This window comes from Bufo gargarizans, chromosome 4 (genome assembly GCF_014858855.1).
Source record: "Bufo gargarizans isolate SCDJY-AF-19 chromosome 4, ASM1485885v1, whole genome shotgun sequence".
Classification (NCBI taxonomy): Eukaryota; Metazoa; Chordata; class Amphibia; order Anura; family Bufonidae; genus Bufo; species Bufo gargarizans.
In genome coordinates, this window is record NC_058083.1 from 339132652 (window position 1) to 339152881 (window position 20230).

General features: G+C 44.0%; 1 protein-coding gene across 4 annotated transcripts in view; it reads left to right on the forward strand.

The window, feature by feature from the left end:
- Positions 1-20230, forward strand: part of SLC22A3 (solute carrier family 22 member 3) — a 330912-nt gene that overhangs the window by 218177 nt on the left and 92505 nt on the right. For all 4 annotated transcript variants that reach the window (XM_044290225.1, XM_044290223.1, XM_044290224.1 and 1 more), the window contains one exon: positions 17757-17971. In XM_044290225.1, coding sequence (XP_044146160.1) covers positions 17757-17971 — 215 coding nt within the window. The remainder of the gene's footprint in view (positions 1-17756; positions 17972-20230) is intronic.

The following is a 20230-nucleotide window of genomic DNA, read 5'->3' on the forward strand; positions in this document are numbered from 1 at the left end:
AGAATAATATGTCGCCTATAAAGGCCTGAGGTTTCCACGCTAGAGTGTGATGACTGACAAGAAAGAAATCTATACAACTATAGGACCCGTGTGTGTGTGGGGGGGGCGGGGGGGTGTAATCTTTACCTTCAGGATGAAGGATCGCCAAATGTACAAGCTGCAAGGAATATGTATATAAATGTAGTAAAACCAGCATTCTTCACTTGATTGACCACACTGAGAGCAATATGGGTATAAATAATATATTTATTGGACTTAGATCTTAAAATTATGGTGGGAAAGATATCCCTTAGGTGGAGATGTCACTATAAGTAAAAAAAAGAGGGAAGGAGTAATTATTACCCTTTCAGGGTATACATAGTAAATGCATAAAATTTACAAAAATAGTCAAAAATCTGTTTTACTACATTTATATACATATCCTACTTCTTCTGATTGGGTGAATCAACTAAACCTGAGCACCTATACACGGTATTAGTTGGTGAGCCACCCGTTATCTACATTTGCCAAGCTGCAAGGAATGCAGATGAGAAAGTAGGGATCTCAGTTGCCTGCCAGGAGCTGCGTCTAGACCAGTAGTAGAATCCATAAGTGGATCTAGCGTGAAATTAAAATCTCCGCCGACTATCACCTGTCCTTCCGTGAAATCGGACAATTGATCCAAGAAAGATCTACAAGTAGAAAGTTGTCTGTGGTTAGGAAAGTACCAGTTAACCACAGTGATCAAAGTTGAGTATATCCTCAGTTTAAGAAAAACATAGCGCTCCTCTCCATCCATTCTAACATCCACCAGCATCCCTTGTAAGGATTTATGCAGAACCACAGAGACTCCTCTGGATCTCGAATCTGGGCTTGGATTGTGATACCATTGTGTAAAATACCTATCTCAGAGCGACGGCACATGTCAGATGCGTCTCCTGTAGGAGCAAAACTTGTACCTTCTGTTTATGCATGTGATAGAGGATCTGTGATCTTTTCTGCTGTAAGCTAAATCCCCGGACATTCAGAGATCCAAATTTTAGGATAGTCATCTTTACAGGCCCCTTAAAAAAAGGGGGGGGGAGGGAGATAAGTGGGAAGCGAGAAAGAAAGAGGGAGAAGAAAACAAGCTAAAGGACAGTTAAAGATAGAGGAGTAAGACTAGAAAAATGTAGTATTGTAAAGAGGGAATAAGTGGTAGAAATATAAAGTCACATCCGGTGTAAACATAGGAGGGCTTAGATAATACAGAGCAATGAGGGAGGTGTATCCCACATCAAGAGAAACGTGAGTCCCTATATAGGAGCGAGCTTTCAACAGAGGAGCTTCCCCCTAGACAAGGAGAGACCCTATATGATAATCTGAGAAACTTGGGTAAAATATAAACATTGCTAATCTAGAACATTAAACGTTGAATGAAATGAGAGCCCCTATACTCATAAAGACTTCGCCAGGGCAGAAGCATTCTAGAGGTATTTGTGGTCAAGGCTCCTGGAGGAGCACTGGACAAAGGTGAGTGAACTAATTACTATTGTACCTAAATTGGCTAGTGGTGTGCCTTTAGCCATATACGCGGGTAAGCCAAGACATGAATTTAGGCAGTTTATTAAATAAGAAATTTACAAGACCAAGTTTGAGAAAGCTTTGGCGACCTCGACTTGCGGATGTGGTATGTAGCGAGAAAAACACGAAGATTGCCACCGTCCCATTTTACGGATTATACGGGCTGGGACACCGTGTTTGGATGCGGCCCCGATCCGGAAGGAGTGCCCGGATATGGTGGCAGTGTGGAACCCTAGACCTGAAGCTAGAGAGCGGATGTGTTTGATGAATTGTGCAGAAGAGATTGAGAGCACAGGAAATGGCAGCAGGGAACTGTCTGGAGTTCTATCACCGAGTATGGTGAGCAGTCTGTTTAACACTGCCACTGGGCACCAGGGGTTGAAGGTTTTGAAGTACTCGACCTGAACCGCCGGACCAACCTCTGAGGTTTTCGAGGTGGGTAGGATGAAAATGAAGTGATCAAGTCTATGGTGGAACTGGCTTATTGCTGGGCCCAGATGTTGAGCTGAGGTGCAGCAGAACTCCCCTGGTCTGAGGAACCCATAAAAGCTGAGATAGAAGGCAGCCTTAAGGATCAAGCTTTTAAATGGCCCGAAAGGATTACCATCTAGGGCGGCAGAAATGTTTTGAAATAATTCCCCTGTGACTGGCTGTCTGGAGGGAGTGGACAGTGAGGAGAGCTTCTGAATGCCTCTTAAGACTGCCTTGACAGCATGGGAAGAAAAGAAGGAGATGTGACTGGGATGGTTGATCATGTAGTGATGCTGGATGCCTGCTAGATAGAGTCTGATGGTGTTATGAGACAATCTTAGCTCTTTATGGCAGTATGCCAGGAAAGCCAAGATGAACAAGACTTTGTCCTTGTCCCCCCTAGGATGAGAGTTGTTTAAAAGTGTTCCACCCGGTTTAGTAGTTCCTAGCTGAGTTGGCCGAGAGTGACTTGCGGATGAGACCATGGGCTGCGGAAATGTATGTATCTAATCCATGATCAGGGCTTCGAACCCTGGAGGGTTGACTCCGACTCTCCGAGCTCCTGGCATGACCTGAAAAAAAAAAAATTGAAATTTAAACGTGAAAGGGCATCTGCTGCAATGTTCTTCTTACCCTGCATGTGCCTACAGATGATGTGGAAATTGAACTGCAAGGAAAACCAGGTGAGTCTGCGAACTAGACGCATGACCTTGGGGAAACTGGACCTACATCTGGCGAGGATGTCGACTATTGCTTGATTATCTGTCATGAAATATACTGGCATGTTTTTCCATGACTGACCCCAGACCTGAGCAGCTGCTACGATGGGGTATACTTCAAGAAGGGGAGAGGATTTGGCAGCCTCCTGGTCTGAAGAGATTTGCGAGGGCCGAGGACCGGTGAACCACTGGTCCCTGCAAAGGGCTCCAAACCCGAGGCATCAGAAAACACCATGGGGGAGGTGTCATTCCAGTGAGGAACAAAAAGTGAGATGCCATTCCAACTGGACAAGAAGACTGACCACAAGGCCAGGTCTGCCAATGCATCGCATTCTAGATGAATGATCCTGGCGGCAAAGTTGGTAGGAGTCTAAGTAGTCCGGAGATGAACGATCTGCCCTGCGGCATGATCCTGGCGGCAAAGTTGAAAGACCCCAACAAAGATTGGAGTTCAAGCTTTGACACTGTTCGAGTACCCACGAACCTGGCTACTGATTCCTTGAGCCTGGTTTGTCCAGGGGGAGTCTGGCCTCCATTTTGATGGTATCTAGGGTGATACCTAAGAAGGTGATTACCTCGGAAGGTCCCTCAACCTTTGAAGGGGCTACTGGGACGTTCAATTTGCTGAACAGGCTGAGTAGGCTATCCAACCTATCTGGGACGTGATTTGCGTGCTCAATGAGCAGAAAATCGTCCAAATAATGGATTACCCTCGGACAATGGGCATGATTAACTAGGGTCCAATGAAGCGCTCGGGCGAACTGATCAAAGAGCCAGTGGCTGCTCTTTGATCCGAACGTCAAGCGGGTGGTAAAATAATACCGTTCTCTCCATTTGATGCCTAAAACTTCCACAGGTGTGGTTGGATTGGTAGCAGCTTAAAGGCATTCGAGATGTCTGCCTTTGACAACCAAGCCTCTGCTCTGACCTGTAGGATCAGTTGTATGGCTTCGTCCAAAGAAGAGTACTGCATGGAGTACTCTTCTGACAGGACAAGAGAGTTTAGACTAGGGGTGCTGGATGCATGAGGAGCAGACAAATCGTAAATTAATCTCTTTTTATTTGAAGATTTTTTTGACTAGGCCTATGGGATTAACACGGTGCACGTGAAAGGGAGATTCTGAAAATGGACCAATCATGAAGCCTTTCTGCATTCAACAGTTCGTCAACTGACACAGGGTCTGCCAAAGACGATAGGGGGTTGGGGCATTGTCAAGTGACCCGTGGAAGGGTGACTAGCCCAGTGTGAAAACCCTTGGCGAAACCATTCTTAAGGAACTGGACAAAATCAGGATCATGGTGGTCTTGGAGAAGGGAGAGTAATAGATCGATGTTGATGTCGGCTAGTCAGGAGCGCTTGGCCGTTGGCTGGGAACAGGAGGACTGGGGGTGGGCCCTGAAACAAATGGAGCAAATATGTAGCGCTTTGCATTTATCGTAACTACAAAAGCCTAGATTGAAATTATTACAAGTTTGTTTTTTGCCTAGGAAGGTGATGGAACGTCCGAGTTTGTCCGTGAATGGGTTGGGTTTTTGTGCTCCGGTGTTGGTGGTTGGCCTAGGAAGGAGGGGCAGTGATGTGGGGGCACCAGTCGGAGGAATGGAGGACTGACTGGCAGTTGGAACATGCTGGGGCTTTTTGCCCGGCAAAATGCCTGCAGAAGAGCTCCATGTCAAGGACGGCCCAATTTGTGACGTGCTGGTACTGGAGAAAGGCCGCTGCTGCCTTTGCCGAAAATGACCGGTGGTAGTCATAAAAAGCGAAACCGCAGTATTTGTAACCTAGTTCTGTGATTCTGTACATGTAAACGTCTAATTCTTCCCTTCTGTGGGGATGTGCGGAGCACACAATATCCGGTATAGACTAAAGGTTAGCATGAATTCAGGGATAGTGAGTTTTCTATTGAGGCGGGCGTCCTTAGATTTAAGCACGACAGATACATCACCACAGGCAATCGTCTTATTCTCAACTGTGTCGTGGGTAGAAATAAGGATAGCAGCTAGATTGATGTCTTTCCCTGCCAATATATCTCGCCTGATATTTTCTGGCACGAAGAAAGCGGGGGCGATGTCGGGAATGCTGAGACCTGTACCTGGGGAGGCGGAACGGGAAGTGAAAGGAACAGTTTCGGGCTCTGGGGGAGGAGGAGACGTGGTATCCTTGTTTTCGATGGCATGAAGCCTGGTATCAATGTCGGAAATTGATGATGATAGGTTATTAATGGTGGCGTGTAGTTCGGTCAGGGATAACTGGATGGTGGACATGGACACCTGCTCATCGGGGCCCCTGGGCGTTTCAGGAAAGAGCAACCGATACAGCTCGGCTTTTCGCGATGAAGCAGAGTGGCGGATCCCCCTTTTTTTGAGTTCGGAAATTAACTTGGGGATAGTCCAATTTCTGTACGATGCGCGGCTGGCTGGTTTGGAGATTGCTGACTCTGGAATAGACATCGAATCTTCTATGTCGGAAACGTGGGACATTGTACCGCTGTGAGTGTGGGCACACCGTTTGAGCCGGACCCTGTTGGGAGGACCTGAAGTGAAGTAAAAAAAAACATGTACTAAACTTTTTATTATTTTTTTCTTACCTGGAGCCAAGGATAGATTAGAACGGAATTTTAGAGAATTAACTGCCAGCAGTTGAACAGCCTGGGTATGGCCGCGATGAGGATGAAACTTCTCAAACCCTGAGAACCTGAGATTTGTAAGTAAGCTTAACTGGTACCTGCGTGAAGGAATGCACCCAGAACATTCTGATAGGGACGGAGTGTGACGATTAGGGAGAGGTGAAACCTGAACGAGGAGAAAAGAAACGACAGCCAGGCAATCCACAAAAAATGTTTAGACCGTGTTAGATGATCGGGCTTGGAGAATGAGGATGCGGCCTGGGAGTTGGTGCTGAGAAGAGAGATAAGGTGAACGTGCTGGCGAGACAAGGGAACCTTGTGCAATAGGTGACGTGATGAGTGGACAGAAGACGTGCCTGAAGTTTTGGCATAACTTGAGTAGAACAGGCGGAAAACATAAACTGGACCGAGGGACAGGTGGACGAGACAACATGACCTGGACGTATCAGGTGAGGACATGACATGATCTGAGCGTATCAGGCAGTAGACCACAAGACGACCTGAACGTATCAGGCGAACAGAAAACACAAACGACCCGACCGTATTGGGCAGAGGAACACAGTACGACCTGAAGGGTATCAGGCGACGGAAATGACATGACCTGAACGTATCAGGTGAAACAAACATGTCCTGAGCATATCAGGTAAAAGACTGACATGACCTGAACGTATCAGGCGACTTGGAAGTGTCAGGCCCTGCGACATGACCATGGCCCGGGACACATCAGATGATGAAAACCCCACTGGATACAAGCCCCGAACTGAAATGTGTCAGGCAGTGGGGCCACATGACCCGGGCATAACGGGCAACAGAGAGCAACAAGACCTGAGTGTAATAGGTAAAGGAAACGACATGAACTGACCGTGACAGGCAATAGGCATGACATGACTTGAGCATGAAGAGGTACAAAAGTGACATGACCTGGGTGTACCAGGCAGTAGAAATAACAAGACTTGAGTGTGACAGGCAAATAGAGAAAGACATGACCCGGGCGCAGCCAGGCAGTGGAAGGTGACAGCCCTGAGCAAGGCGGGCAAATAGAACAATGACACGACTGGCGTGACAGGCAGTAGAAAATGACACGAGAACAGTAGAAGAAGGACTGAGCGTGACAGAACAGTAGAAGGAGACATGACCTGGGCGACGTGACTCGAGCGGAATAGACAAACGGAAAGTGACATGACTTGGGTGTGACGGACAACGAGCAGCGAGATGACCTGAACGTATCAGCCAACAGGATACAAAGAGGACCTGAACGTATCAGGCAACAGGACGCGAAGAAGACCTGAACGTATCAGGCAGCAGGACACGAAAGACTTGGGTATGTCAGATAACAGGAGAAAAACGAACCTGGCCTGCACGGAACGGGTAGACGGTGCTAGTGTGAACAAGCAATGGAAGTGCGATGGGGATCGAGGAAAATACCCACATGCTGACGAGTGCTTTGTGAACCTAATCACATAAGCTAGGAGTTGGGAAGGGGATAGAAGTGAGAGAATTATTATTATTATTATTTTTTTTTTTAAGTCTACTTGCAACCTGTGGCCGTGTAAGTGCTGCTTGATGAGATGCAGCATGTTACTGGCTGATGGGAGGGTCCTCCACCGGGCCAGACCTGCGGATCCATGGGACTTGGACCCGGAGGAAGTCTCCCAGTGAGAGAAGTAGAACCCAGGGTCAGCCATAGATGCTGCGACTCATAAACATGGTGAGGTGCATAAGGAAAACAGCGTGGCAGCTGGACCTGGCCACAGCACCATAGGAGAGGAGGGAGTGGAACCTGGGGAGAATGCTGCACCAAGAACGCTGTGCCCGGAAGTAGTGATGGCGCAGGGCGCCCGACTGGTAGCGGCCGTCCGTGATCTCAGATGCAATGGTAGTGAGGAGTGGAGCTTGACTTACCGAAGCAGGGCCAACAGGTGAGTGCATGCCGCTGCTGCACTGCTTGCGCTGGAGAAGCCGGAACCGGAAGTCGCGGAAGGATAACATCAAGCACCGCGATGCCGACGTGCCTGGTGAGTCCGCTCAGCATGCAAATACCCTATGCCCCTCCCACAAATGCAGGCTGGGATCCAGCCTGCTGTATATATCATGTGCATTACTCCTCCATAGCCAGGCCACTCCCCCCCAAAAGTAAAATAATTATGCAACAGGAGAAATTCAACAGGCAAAATAATAAACTTGCATAACTCCGAAGAGTATTCACTGTATTATTATTATTATTTATTATTCATTCCATAGCGCTGTACGTATGAGAAGAGGTATACATACATAATTCAAACAATTGCACTAATCATGAACAAGACAAGTTACAGACTTCTACAGAAGGAGAGAGGGCCCTGCCTGCGAGGCTTACAATCTACATGGCATGGGAGAAGGACACAGTAGGTGAGGGTGAAGCTGGTGATGGCGGTATAGAGGCAGCAGGGTCACTGGTTGTAGGCTTGTCTGAAGAAGTGGGTTTTCAGGTTTCTTTTGAAGGATTCCACTGTAGGTGAGAGTCTGATATGTTGGGGTAGCGAGTTCCAGAGTATGGGGGATGCATGGGAGAAATCTTGGAGTCTATTGTGGGAAGAGGCGAAAAGAGGAGAGGAGAGAAGGAGGTCTTGTGAGGATCGGAGAGTGCGTGTGGGGATGTATCGGGAAAGTAGCTCAGAGATGTAGGGAGGGGACAGGTTATGGACGGCCTTGTATGTATTTGTTAGTACTTTGAAGTGAATTTGCTGGGCGATGGGGAGCCAGTGAAGGGATTAGCAGAGGGGACAGGCAGAGGAGTAATAGGGTGAGAGGTGGATTAGTCGGGCAGCAGAGTTGAGGATAGATTGGAGGGGTGCGAGTGTGCTAGATGGAAGGCCACAGAGGAGAGTGTTGCAGTAGTCTAGGCGGGAGATGATGAGGGCATGTACAAGCATTTTCGCAGATTCAAAGTTAAGGAAAGTGCGGATGTGGGAGATGTTTTTGAGTTGGATGCGGCAGGTGGTGGAAAGGGCTTGGATGTGCAGTCGGAAGGAAAAGGCAGAATCCAAGGTCACTCCAAGGCAGCGGACTTGGTTGACCAGGAAGAGTGTGCAGCCATTGATCGTGATAGATAGGTCTGTTGGGGGGTTGAGCAAGATGGGGGAAAGATGATGAATTCTGTTTTATCCATGTTAAGTTTTAAAAAGTTTTAGAAAGTGAAAGGCGAAGAAGGATGATATAGAAGATAGACATTGGGGGATTCTTGATAGTAAGGTGGTGATGTCTGGACCAGAGAGGTAGATTTGTGTGTCGTCAGCATAAGAGTGATACTGAAAGCCATGGGACTCTATGAGCTGTCCCATGCCAAAAGTGTAGATAGAGAAGAGCAGGGGTCCTAAGACAGAGCCTTGCGGGCAGGGCTGGGACAAGGTCCACCACCAACAGAGGCTGAGCTGCCCAAGTGCCCTCCCCCCAACTTGTGGAGTCTTTACTAAATACTTACTGTTGTAATCACACATAAATATGCACAGTTTAATGTACCAATTAACTATAGCTGTAAACAAATGCACAACCTATTTAGATCCATATAAAGATAGAAATAAAGTGCAAAAAAAGTCATATAAGACAATAACCACATAATCTTAATATAAATAAACATAATCCTGTCAACAAGACAGAATAAAAACTAGCAAGTTTTGCAGGGGTACGGGTACATGGGGTGGGAGGACAAGGGCTGATGGGGGAAGGGGGGCTGGGTTAGATCATCTAACCCCCCCTCCCCCCATCAGCCCTCGACCCCCCCATCTACCGCACCAGATATTTAGGTGTTATTTATTCCTGCAGCTCTAATGCTCTGATGATCACTGATCAGTATATGACTCAAGTCAAGCCCCCCCGCCATTTAGATATGTATGTTTGTTATTAATAATCATCCACCCCAACCCACCCAACCTCCCCTCCCCAGCCTTTGTGTCGGCCCGGCCCTGCTTATGGGACACCAACAGAGATGGAATGAGACGAGGAGGTGGTGCGTGAGTGGGAGACTCTAAACTTCCGGTCTGTGAGGTATGGTGTGATCCAGGAGAGGGCCAGGTCAGTGATGCCAAGTGATGAGAGAGTTTGCAACAGAAGGGAGTGGTCAAAAGTGTCGAAGGCAGAGGACAGGTCAAGGAGGACAGAGTATTGTTTTTTTGGTTTTTGCTGTTAGTAGGTCATTGGTGACTTTGGTAAGGGCAGTCTCAGTCGAGTGGTGGGGTCGGAAGCCAGATTGTAGGCGGTCAAAGAGGGAGCAGGAGGAGAGGTGAGAGGACAGTTCAGAATTGACATGTTGTTCAAGAAGCTTTGAGGCATACGGAAGAAGTGATATGGGGTGATAACTGGACAAAGAAGATGGATCAAGTGAAGGCTTTTTGAGGATGGGTGTAATGGTAGCATGTTTAAAAGCAGAGGGGGAGATACCAGAGGTTAGTGATAGGTTGAAGAGATGAGTTAGGGCTGGGATAAACACTGTGGTGAAGTTAGGGATGAGGTGGGATTGATTGGGTCAAGTGCACAGGTGGTCAGATGAGATCTGGTGAGTAGAGTGGAGAGTTTTTCTTCTGTAATGGTGGAGAAGCGGGTTTTCGGAGAAGAGGACCAAGCATTTGTGTAGAGGGTCTGTGGGGACTGTATAGTGAAGCTTTATCTGATGTTGACTATCTTTTGTTTGAAGTATTTGGCAAAGTCCTCAGCTGAGAAGAGAGGAGAGGGTGGGGGTGCTGGGGGGAGTTAAAAGTGGTAAAAAGTTGTTTAGGACTGTGGGACAGGGAAGGTATGACAGATGAGAAGTAGGCCTGTTTTGCTTCAGCGAGTGATTTGAATATGAGGAGGCATTGCTTGCAGGCGGTGAAATGATCTTTAGAATGGGATTTCTTCCATCGCCGCTCAGCAGCCCTGGAAGCTTGTCTGAGTTTTTTGGTCAGGTTGGTGTGCCAGAGAATTTTTCGGGTTTTGTTGTGTGTGAGGGGGGGCAACAGTGTCCAGAGATGTACTTATTGTGGTGTTATATAGGGTGGTGGCAGCATCTGGGTCTTGGAGGGAACAGATGGTAGAGATTTGGAGAAGAGAGTCATAAAGCAAGCAAAATTCGAGATGTTTAAGGTTCCTGCGGGGGGGGGGTGGGTGGGGGGTGGGGGGGTGCTAGTCTGTGTGGACCGGGGGAGCAGCAGAAGAAACCAATTAAATGAAGAGAAGGTGAGTAGGTTGTGGTTGGATAGGGGGAGAGGTGAATTAAAAAGGTTAGCTAGGGAGCAGAGGTGGGTAGATCCAGAGTGTGACCATGTCTGTGGGTAGGAGCTGAAGACCATTTAGTCTCATATTGCAAATAAACTGAGAAAGACATAAGGAATTCTTCTCACAACCCTTTCTATGTTTCTGAAACGACTGGCTTAAATGGGAGCTACCTTTCTCTTCCCTGTCAGTAGTAAATATTGGTAAGCCCAATTTATATATATATATATATATATATATATATATATAAATGATGAAGAAAGGGCAGCACTCCGGTCTTGTGGTGAAAATTCGGTGATGTTTATTACACCCAAAAGCAAGCATGCAGCATTTCAAGCTTGACAAAGGCTCCATTGAGAGAGCTGAAATGCTGCATTGCTTTTGGGTGTAATAAACATAACTGAATTTTCACCACAAGTCCGGAGTGCTGCCCTTTCTTCATCATTTTTACTTTACTGTTCCTGGTCCGGGAACTATTGTGGAATTGCACCTGGCATACCTATAGAGTGCTGCTGACTTCTCTGCTTTTATACACACATAAATATATATATATATATATATATATATATATATATATATATATATGCAATACAGACCAAAAGTTTGGACACACCTTCTCATTTAAAGAGTTTTCTTTATTTTCATGACTATGAAAATTGTAGATTCACACTGAAGGCAACAGAACTATGAATTAACACATGTGGAATTATATACATAACAAAAAAGTGTGAAACAACTGAAAATATGTCATATTCTAGGTTCTTCAAAGTAGCCACCTTTTGCTTTGATTACTGCTTTGCACACTCTTGATGAGCTTCAAGAGGTAGTCAGCTGAAATGGTCTTCCAAAAGTCTTGAAGGAGTTCCCAGAGATGCATAATACTTGTTGGCCCTTTTGCCTTCACTCTGCGGTCCAGCTCACCCCAAACCATCTCGATTGGGTTCAGGTCCGGTGACTGTGGAGGCCCGGTTATCTGGCGCAGCACCCCATCACTCTCCTTCATGTTCAAATTGCCCTTACACAGCCTGGAGGTGTGTTTGGGGTCAATGTCCTGTTGAAAAATAAATGATGGTCCAACTAAACGCAAACCGGATGGAATAGCATGCCGCTGCAAGATGCTGTAGTAGCCATGCTGGCTGTGAACAGAGCTGGAAACTGAGGACATGTGGAAAGTTTGGCAGGAAAGCCGATTGGAATCTACCATGGACTAAAAAGAACCCAGGGTAAAAATACCTTTATTTTTGAATGGACTATTGATTATGTTGTACTGAACTAAGCGGACTTTAAGTTGGGTTTGTTTGGACCTTGGCTGCTGGAAGCTGTCCCTCTTTTCGTTTTGGAAAATAAACACCTGTTTTCTTTAACTCTGGGCTGGCTCATGCACTTGGTTTGCTGGAGCGATCTTCCCCCATATTACAATATATATAAATGTTGAGAGTAATATAATTTAATGTTCAAGGGTTTAGAGAGAAAATAAAAAGATTTGCCATTTTTGACTGGTTGAGAGGGTACATGCTAGCTGTCACCTGGCTGCAGGAAACACATTTGGATAGAGATTCTGTGAAGTGGGTGGAAAAAAGATGGATAGAAGATGGTTATCATTCTATATATACATCATATATCTTAGTCCATAACAAAGTTAATTATGAATATGTGGCATGTAAGGCAGATGACTTCAGCAGGTATCTCTTCTTACAGTGTAATATACAGTGCCTTGCAAAAGTATTCACCCCCTTTGACTTTTTATTTTTATTTTGTTACATTACAGTCTTAAGTTCAATGTTTTGTTAATCTGAATTTTATGTGATGGATCAGAACAGAATAGTCGATACCGGTATATATATAAATAACTATTTTTTAGAAATAGAAAACCAATTACCAATTAACTTCAGAAGTCATATAATTAGTGAAATGATGTCCACCTATGTGCAATCTTTTTTGAAAGGCCCCAAAGGCTGCAACACTAACCAAACACTGCCATAAAGACCAAGCAACTCTACAAACAAGTAAGGAACAATGTTGTTGAGAAGTATAAGTCAGGGTTAGATTATAAAAAAAATATTCAAGTCTTTGATGATCCCCAGGAGCACCGTCAAATCTATCATAACCAAATGGAAAGAACATGGCACAACAGCAAACCTGCCAAAAGACGGCCTCCCACCAAAACTAACGGACCGGGCAAGGACCTGGAGGAGCTGCAGAGTTCTACAGCAGAGACTGGAGTATCTGTACATCGGGCAACAATAAGCCGTACACTCCATAGATGTGTTGGGCTTTATGGCAGAGTGGCCAGAAGAAAGTAATTCATTTCAGCTAAAAACAAAAAGGCACGTTGTGAGTGTTAGATAAAAAGGCATATGTGAGACTCCTAAAATGTATGGAGGAAAGTGCTCTGGTATGATAAAACTAAAATTGAACTTTTCGGTGAACAAAGAAAACGCTATGTCTGGCGCAAACCCAACACATCACATCACCCAAAGAACACCATCCCCACAGTGAAACATGGTGGTAGCAGCATCATGATGTGGAGAGTTTTTCAGGTGCCGGGACTGGGAAACTGGTCAGAATTGAGGGAAAGATAGATGGTGCTTAATACAGAGTTATTCTTGAGCAAAACCTGTACTACTCTGTGTAGGATTTGAGGCTAGGACAGAGGTTCAACTTCCAGCAGGACAATGACCCCAAATACAATGCTAAAGCAACACTTGAGTGGTTTAAGGGGAAACATGTAACTGGTTTGGAATGGCCTAGTCAAAGCCCAGTCAATCCAATAGAAAATCTGTGGTCAGACATAAAGATTGCTGTTCACAAGTACAAACCATCCAATGTGAAGGAGCTGGAGCAGTTTTGCAAGGAGGAATGGGCAGAAATTCCAGTGGTAAGATGTGGCAAGCTCATAGAGACTTATCCGAAGCAACTTGGAGCTGTGATTGCCACAAAAGGTGGCTCTGCAAAGTTTTGACTTTAGGGGGGTGAATAGTTATGCGCATTGACTTTTTCTGCTATTTTGTCCTATTTGTTGTTAACTTTATTAAAATATAAGGAAGATATTAAGATAGAATTAAAGCTTTTTTTAAAACTAAACAAAGATTCAACTAATAAGGAAGTAGTTTGGGATGCTGTGAAAGCCTTCTCAAGAGGTATTCTGATTAAAAAGTTAACTTTTGGAAGAAAAGAGAAAAAGAAAAAACTAAAAATGCAGAAGCTGGAAGAGGCAAGAAGGAGATATACAGCAGATCCCTCAGCAGATAATTTGAATAAATGGGAAGAGGAACAAGAGAATGTTAGAGACATATATATGGAAATAACAGCTTTGCTTTTTCAAGGGGTTACATTTTTTTCAGAGCGTGAGAAAGTTGGGAAGATCTTAGCTAATATAGTGAAAAACCAACAGAGAAAATATTGGGTAGGAGCCATAAGAAATAATAAGGGCCTGATTGTAAAATCCCCGGATCAGATAAGTGAGGTCTTTAGAACCTATTACCATATATAGCTCGAAAATATCCTATGAGAAAGACATCCTATGTCATTATTTGAATTATGTTACCTTAAAAAACTGATGATGAATCAGAGAGATGAATTGGAGAGAGAGAAACAATTGGAAGAATTAGAAAGGGCATTGCGATCTGTTAAGGATAAAAAGCACCAGGAGGAGATGGATTACCTTTTGAAATCTATAAGGAATTTAGTCAAATACTTTTACCAGAACTAAGGGAGACCCTGTGTGAGGCCAGGAATACAGGAAAGTTGCCTGAATCCATGGAGGAGGCTATCATTGTTTTGATTCCCAAAGAGGGAAAGTATTTATTAATGCCAGAATCATATAGACCTACAGTACTGTATATCCATGTTTAATACTGATATAAAACTGTTAGCGAAGGTGTTAGCGGATAGACTTTCAAGAATAGTTAAAACTATAATGAAGATCAAACAGGCTTTATCCCTGGAAGATTGATTAAAGGGGTTATCCGATCTTAGACAATGGGGCCATATCGCTAGGATATGCCCCCAAGGATATGCCCCCATTGTCTGATAGGTGCGGGTCCCACCTCTGGGACCCACACCTACAATGAGAACGGAGTCGGGAGAGTTGTGGCTGGAGGACCCCGGGTTTCCCAGGGTCCGTCCACCACCAGGCACAGCTCCCAGAGCGTTGCCAGCGCTCGGCTATTTTCGGCGGCTCCATAGAAATGAATGGAGGGTGGCTGCGCATGCGCAGTGTGCCCTCCTCCACTTTCTCTGCTCCGTTCTCCTTGTTGGTGTGGCTCCCAGCGGTGGGACCCGCACCTATCAGACAATGGGGGCATATCCTAGCGATATGCCCCCATTGTCTAAGATGGGATAACCCCTTTAACTCTAATGTTAGGAGGGTGTTTTTTAATATAGAAGCCAATAGACAAAATGCCAATGAGGAAGGTACACTCTTTGGACGCGACTAAAGCGTTCAACTGTATAGAATGGGAGTATTTATGGGAGGTTCTTAAATGCTTTGGCATAGGGGATCACTTTATAAATTGGATTAAACTAATATTCACCCATCCCAGTGCAAGAGTAGCGGTGGATGGGGTTATGTCCCTGCCTTTTGCCCTTTCGAGGGAATAGGGCAAAAGGCAGGGAATAGAACCATTGGCTATTATAGTTCGTGAGAGTGACGAGTTTAGGAGCTTTCAATATGGAAATATTAATGAGAAAATAACGTTATATGCTGATGATGTTTTGCTTTTTGTGAGTAATATTGAAGAGGATTTAAATAAAATAATTAGTATAATAGATAGGTTTGGATATTGTTCGGGTTTGAAGATAAACGGGGATAACTCACACTTGATGCAATTGGGGGATCAAAACCTCCTGAGTAAGAATTTAAAGGTAAATACAATTGCTAAAGGAAGGAGCTTTACATATTTGGGGATAAATATCTCATGAAACTTGGGGGACTATATAGAATTAAATATAGCCCCACTGTTAAAGGAAATAAGAAATAAAATTCACATGATGGGATGAATTAACTTAATAAAGATGGTTTTTCTCCCCAAGATACTGTATATTATGCAAAGTGCCCCAATCTGGATTCCAAATAAAGTATTTAAAAGGAACCTGTCATCTCAAAAATGCATCTACACCTGCCAGCAGTACCTCATAGTAACCCGCACCCTGTTAATAATCATGTTTCATCCTGTTGTCTGATGCTGCGTAAGTTTAAAAAATGCTGTTTTATCTAAACTACTTGTAGTAGTTCACAGTTTGCAACTGTAGCTTTCAATTTGTATTTGTACTTTGCAATTGGTGGAACTGTAAGTAAACACATATATATCTAGTTCAGTATATATTATAAACACAATACTAACAATAGGAACATTATATAACTGTTTTAAATATCTATTTTGACCTCTTGTTCCCATAAAACTGGACTTTCAGTGTAGTGAATGTCTCTTCAGCTCCTATCTCTGGTGAATGATTCTAGCAGCAGGAGCTGGGGGAATTCCCAGACAGGCTGTGTGTGAGGCTGGCTGCGATTGGTGAAAACTCTTGCGGTCTGAGAAGCTGCCTATGATTAGTCTAGACTTCTGCCCAGCAACAACAGATTAACACTATGCTTTATGTTGTTTCTGCTGTGTCACTGAGCTTACCTTACACTATAAAATGAATTTTAAAGGCATATTATCTTTTTATGCTTCTGTGTACACAAAATATAACAGTTATTTGACATCTAAAACATGATGTCACAGTAAATAGCTCTGCTTTTGTCTTTAACACATAAACATAGGAGCTGTATTAAGGCTATTGGCAGGTCTAGCTGTATACTCATATAACCTATACTAGCAACCTAGGACATGTGGCCTACAGTAAAATTTTCATTCAGCGACCGCCTAATGTACCTTCAGCCACCTAATTACTTGTTCTTTTCAGTCAGTGAATGCCTAATGTTTGGTACCTGTACTGGCCTACAGTAAAAATTGTATCCAGTGACCGGCTAATGTACCTCCAGCATCATAATCACAAGTTATTTTCTGTCAGGTCAATGCCTAATTTTTGGGGCCCATACTCCCGTGGCCTAAAATAATACATTTCTAGGCTCCAGCAGGGCACATTTTGGAGAGTTTCCCTTTAAGATGCATAAAAATGGCCGCTGATTAAAATACATATTTTTTTGTGGGAATGTTTGCCATTGATCCCCCTCTGGTATGTCACTGTCCATGTTGTGGGACTATTTGTGCACTTCTAGTAAGTATTTAGTGGCTGCAAATATGACCTGAAGGTTTTTCAGGTTCGCCTGCCAGTAAAGTGAATGGGGCCTGAAGCGAACGCGCTGTTTGCGAACATTTGATCGCGAACGCGCGTTTGCATTCGCGAAACGTCCTGGCTGATGTTCGTCCATCACTACTCCTGGTGATGCTGCTGCCACCTCCACACTGCTATTGTGCCACTCTGTGGCCTCCTGATGCTTCTGCCACCTCCACACTATGTCATAGGGCCACTCTGTGGACTTCTCATGCTGTTCCCACCCTCCCCACTTCATGACTGGGCCACTATTTTGCCTTTCGGCTTGGCTGACATTATAATTTATTTGATCCTTCTTCTCATCTGTCAGAAGAAAGGAAAAATGAGACGCACAACGGATCCTGTCTGTGTAGCAGCTGTAAGGCCTGTATGGTCCCATTAGAATTGGCTTGTGATTTGGTAGCCAAAAGCAGGATTGAGTACAAAACACAGACGACTTGCAAATATTTCATTCATGTGTCATTTCTGTTTTGGATCCACTCCTGTTTTTTTTAGCATTAGCAATACTGATGGATTACTGACCAAATGCTGACTGAGTGAAGACGGATGCCCAAAAGACGGGATCCGTTTTTTGGGGGTTATTGTTCTGAAGGATCAGAGGAAGGGCAAAATAATCAGTGATGTCCACACAAACTTACTGCTGACACCCTCACCATTCTGTCGGGGTGCTCTACTTGTATAAGCATTTAGAAGAACTGGTTCGCGGGCGAACACTGCGAACTGGCCATCACTATTTGTGAGAACCTTGGTAAGTTCTGAAAATGAACACCAACATCATATTTTTTTTTTCTTACATGAAAAGTTATAATCTTGATTTTATAGCGCTTGGTTAATTGAACAATGGTCGGTGTCCAGTGCGTTCGATATAAATGTACAGTCTGGTTTCTTGCAGGTTTACAAGTGCAGTCATCTATCAAGGTCTTGTGATGCGGCTAGGAATCGTGTCTGGAAGTCTCTATACAGACTTTTTTATCTCTGCAGCTGTGGAATTACCAGCGGCCATACTTATTCTACTCTCCATTGATCGCATTGGGAGAAGACTTCCATTTGCTTTGAGTAATGCTGGAGCAGGCATTGCATGCTTAATAACTGCTGCAATATCCACAGGTACTTATATAATAATAGGGATCACTTGGTGGGATGCAATATGGTATTAGTAGACTACAGTATTAAAGGGGTGTCCTGTTTGCATAATCCTAATCAGATGCACTATTGGCATTTACTACATGAAATACATGAATAGCTACATTCTGCTGGCTTGAGTATTGGCAAATATATATATAAATATAGTTATACATTTCGATACACGATTGATTTCATCAGTATAATCTGGGGTCTATGCTGTGTCGGACTGGGGTGCCTTGGGCTCCCCAGTAAAATGTATTTTGGGGGCCCCTCTATACGGATACATTCAAATATTACCTGCTCACACAGCAGCAATATGCTACCAGATGATTGAATATGGTGGGCCCTGCAACAACTCTGAGAAGGTAGGTCCTGGGGAGAACAGGACACTGGCTACATTTCTGCTACACCTAGAAGTCATCTCAGATATCTGATAGTGTCTATAATAATAAACTGGGGAGTTTTTTTTATAATCTATTAAGTTTTTTATATGAACATAGGCTGGTGGAGGTGCTGTACATTGAACATATGTATGTAGTGCAGTAAGTCTACTGTGTTATGTGCCACTTGTGCAGGGGGTGCGAGACTAGGGGCCCACCTTGCTCAGGGGCCCATGGGGAGATTCATCTGTACCCCTGTGGGCCAGTCCAAGCTTGGGTCTATGGTGGCTATTGCACATCACTTTATACAGTTAGGTCCATATATATTTGGACAGAGACAAAAAATTTCAAATTTTTGTTCTGTACATTGCAACAATGGATTTTAAACAAAACAGTCCAGATGCAGTTGAAATTCAGACTTTCAGCTTTAATTCAGTGGGTTAAACAAAATTATTGCATAAAAATGTGATGAACTAAAGCATTTTTTAAACTAAATCCCTTCATTTCAGGGGCTCAAAAGTAATTGGATAAATTAAATAATTGTAAATAAAATGTTAATTTCTAATACTTGGTTGAAAACCCATTGTTGGCAATGACTGAAGTCTTGAACTCATGGACATCACCAGACGCTGTATTTCCTCCATATGAATGCTCTGCCAGGCCTTTACTGCAGCGGTTTTCAGTTGTTGTTTGTTTGTGGGCCTTTCTGTCTGAAGTTTAGTCTTTAACAAGTGAAATGCATGGTCTATTGGGTTCAGATCAGGTGACTGACCTGGCCATTCAAGAATATTCCACTTCTTTGCTTTAATAAACTTTATGTTTTGGGTCATTGTCCATCTGCATTATGAAACGCTGACCAATCAGTGTGACTGCATTTGAGCACACAGTATGTTTCTGAAAACCCTAGAATTCATCCGGCTGCCTCTACCCTATGTCACATCATCAATAAACACTAGGGACCCAGTGACACTGGTAGCCATGCATGCCCAAGCCATCACACTGCCTCTGCCGTGTTTTACAGATCCTTCGGATCATGAGCTGTACCGTGCTTTCACCATACTTTTTTCTTTCCATCATTCTGGTAGAGGTTGATCTTGGTTTCATCTGTCCAAAGTATGTTCACTTCTCTTGTCCTGTATACTGGGTGTAATTCTCAGTATCTGCTCTTATTCTGTATATATGGACACTGTACAGTAACACTTCTCTTGTCCTGTATACTGGGTGTAATTCTCAGTATCTGCTCTTTTTTTTGAATATATGGACACTGCATAGTACCACTTTTATTGTCCTGTATACTGGGTGTAATTCTCAGTATCTGCTCTTATTCTGTATATATGGACAGTGCACAGTACCACTTCTCTTGTCCTGCATACTGGGTGTAATTCTCAGTATCTGCTCTTATTCTGTATATATGGACACTGTACAGTACCACTTCTCTTGTCCTGTATACTGGGAGTAATATCAGTATCTGCTCCTATTCTGTATATATGGACACTGCACAGTACCACTTCTCTTGTCCTGTATACTGGGAGTAATATCAGTATCTGCTCCTATTCTGTATATATGGACACTGCACAGTATCACTTCTCTTGTCCTGTATACTGGGAGTAATATCAGTATCTGCTCCTATTCTGTATATATGGACACTGCACAGTATCACTTCTCTTGTCCTGTATACTGGGAGTAATTATCAGTATCTGCTCTTATTCTGTATTTATTGACACTGCACAGTACCGCTTCTCTTGTCCTGTATACTGGGAGTAATATCAGTATCTGCTCCTATTCTGTATATATGGACACTGCACAGTACCACTTTTCCTGTCCTGTATAGTGGGAGTAATTATCAGTATCTGCTCCTATT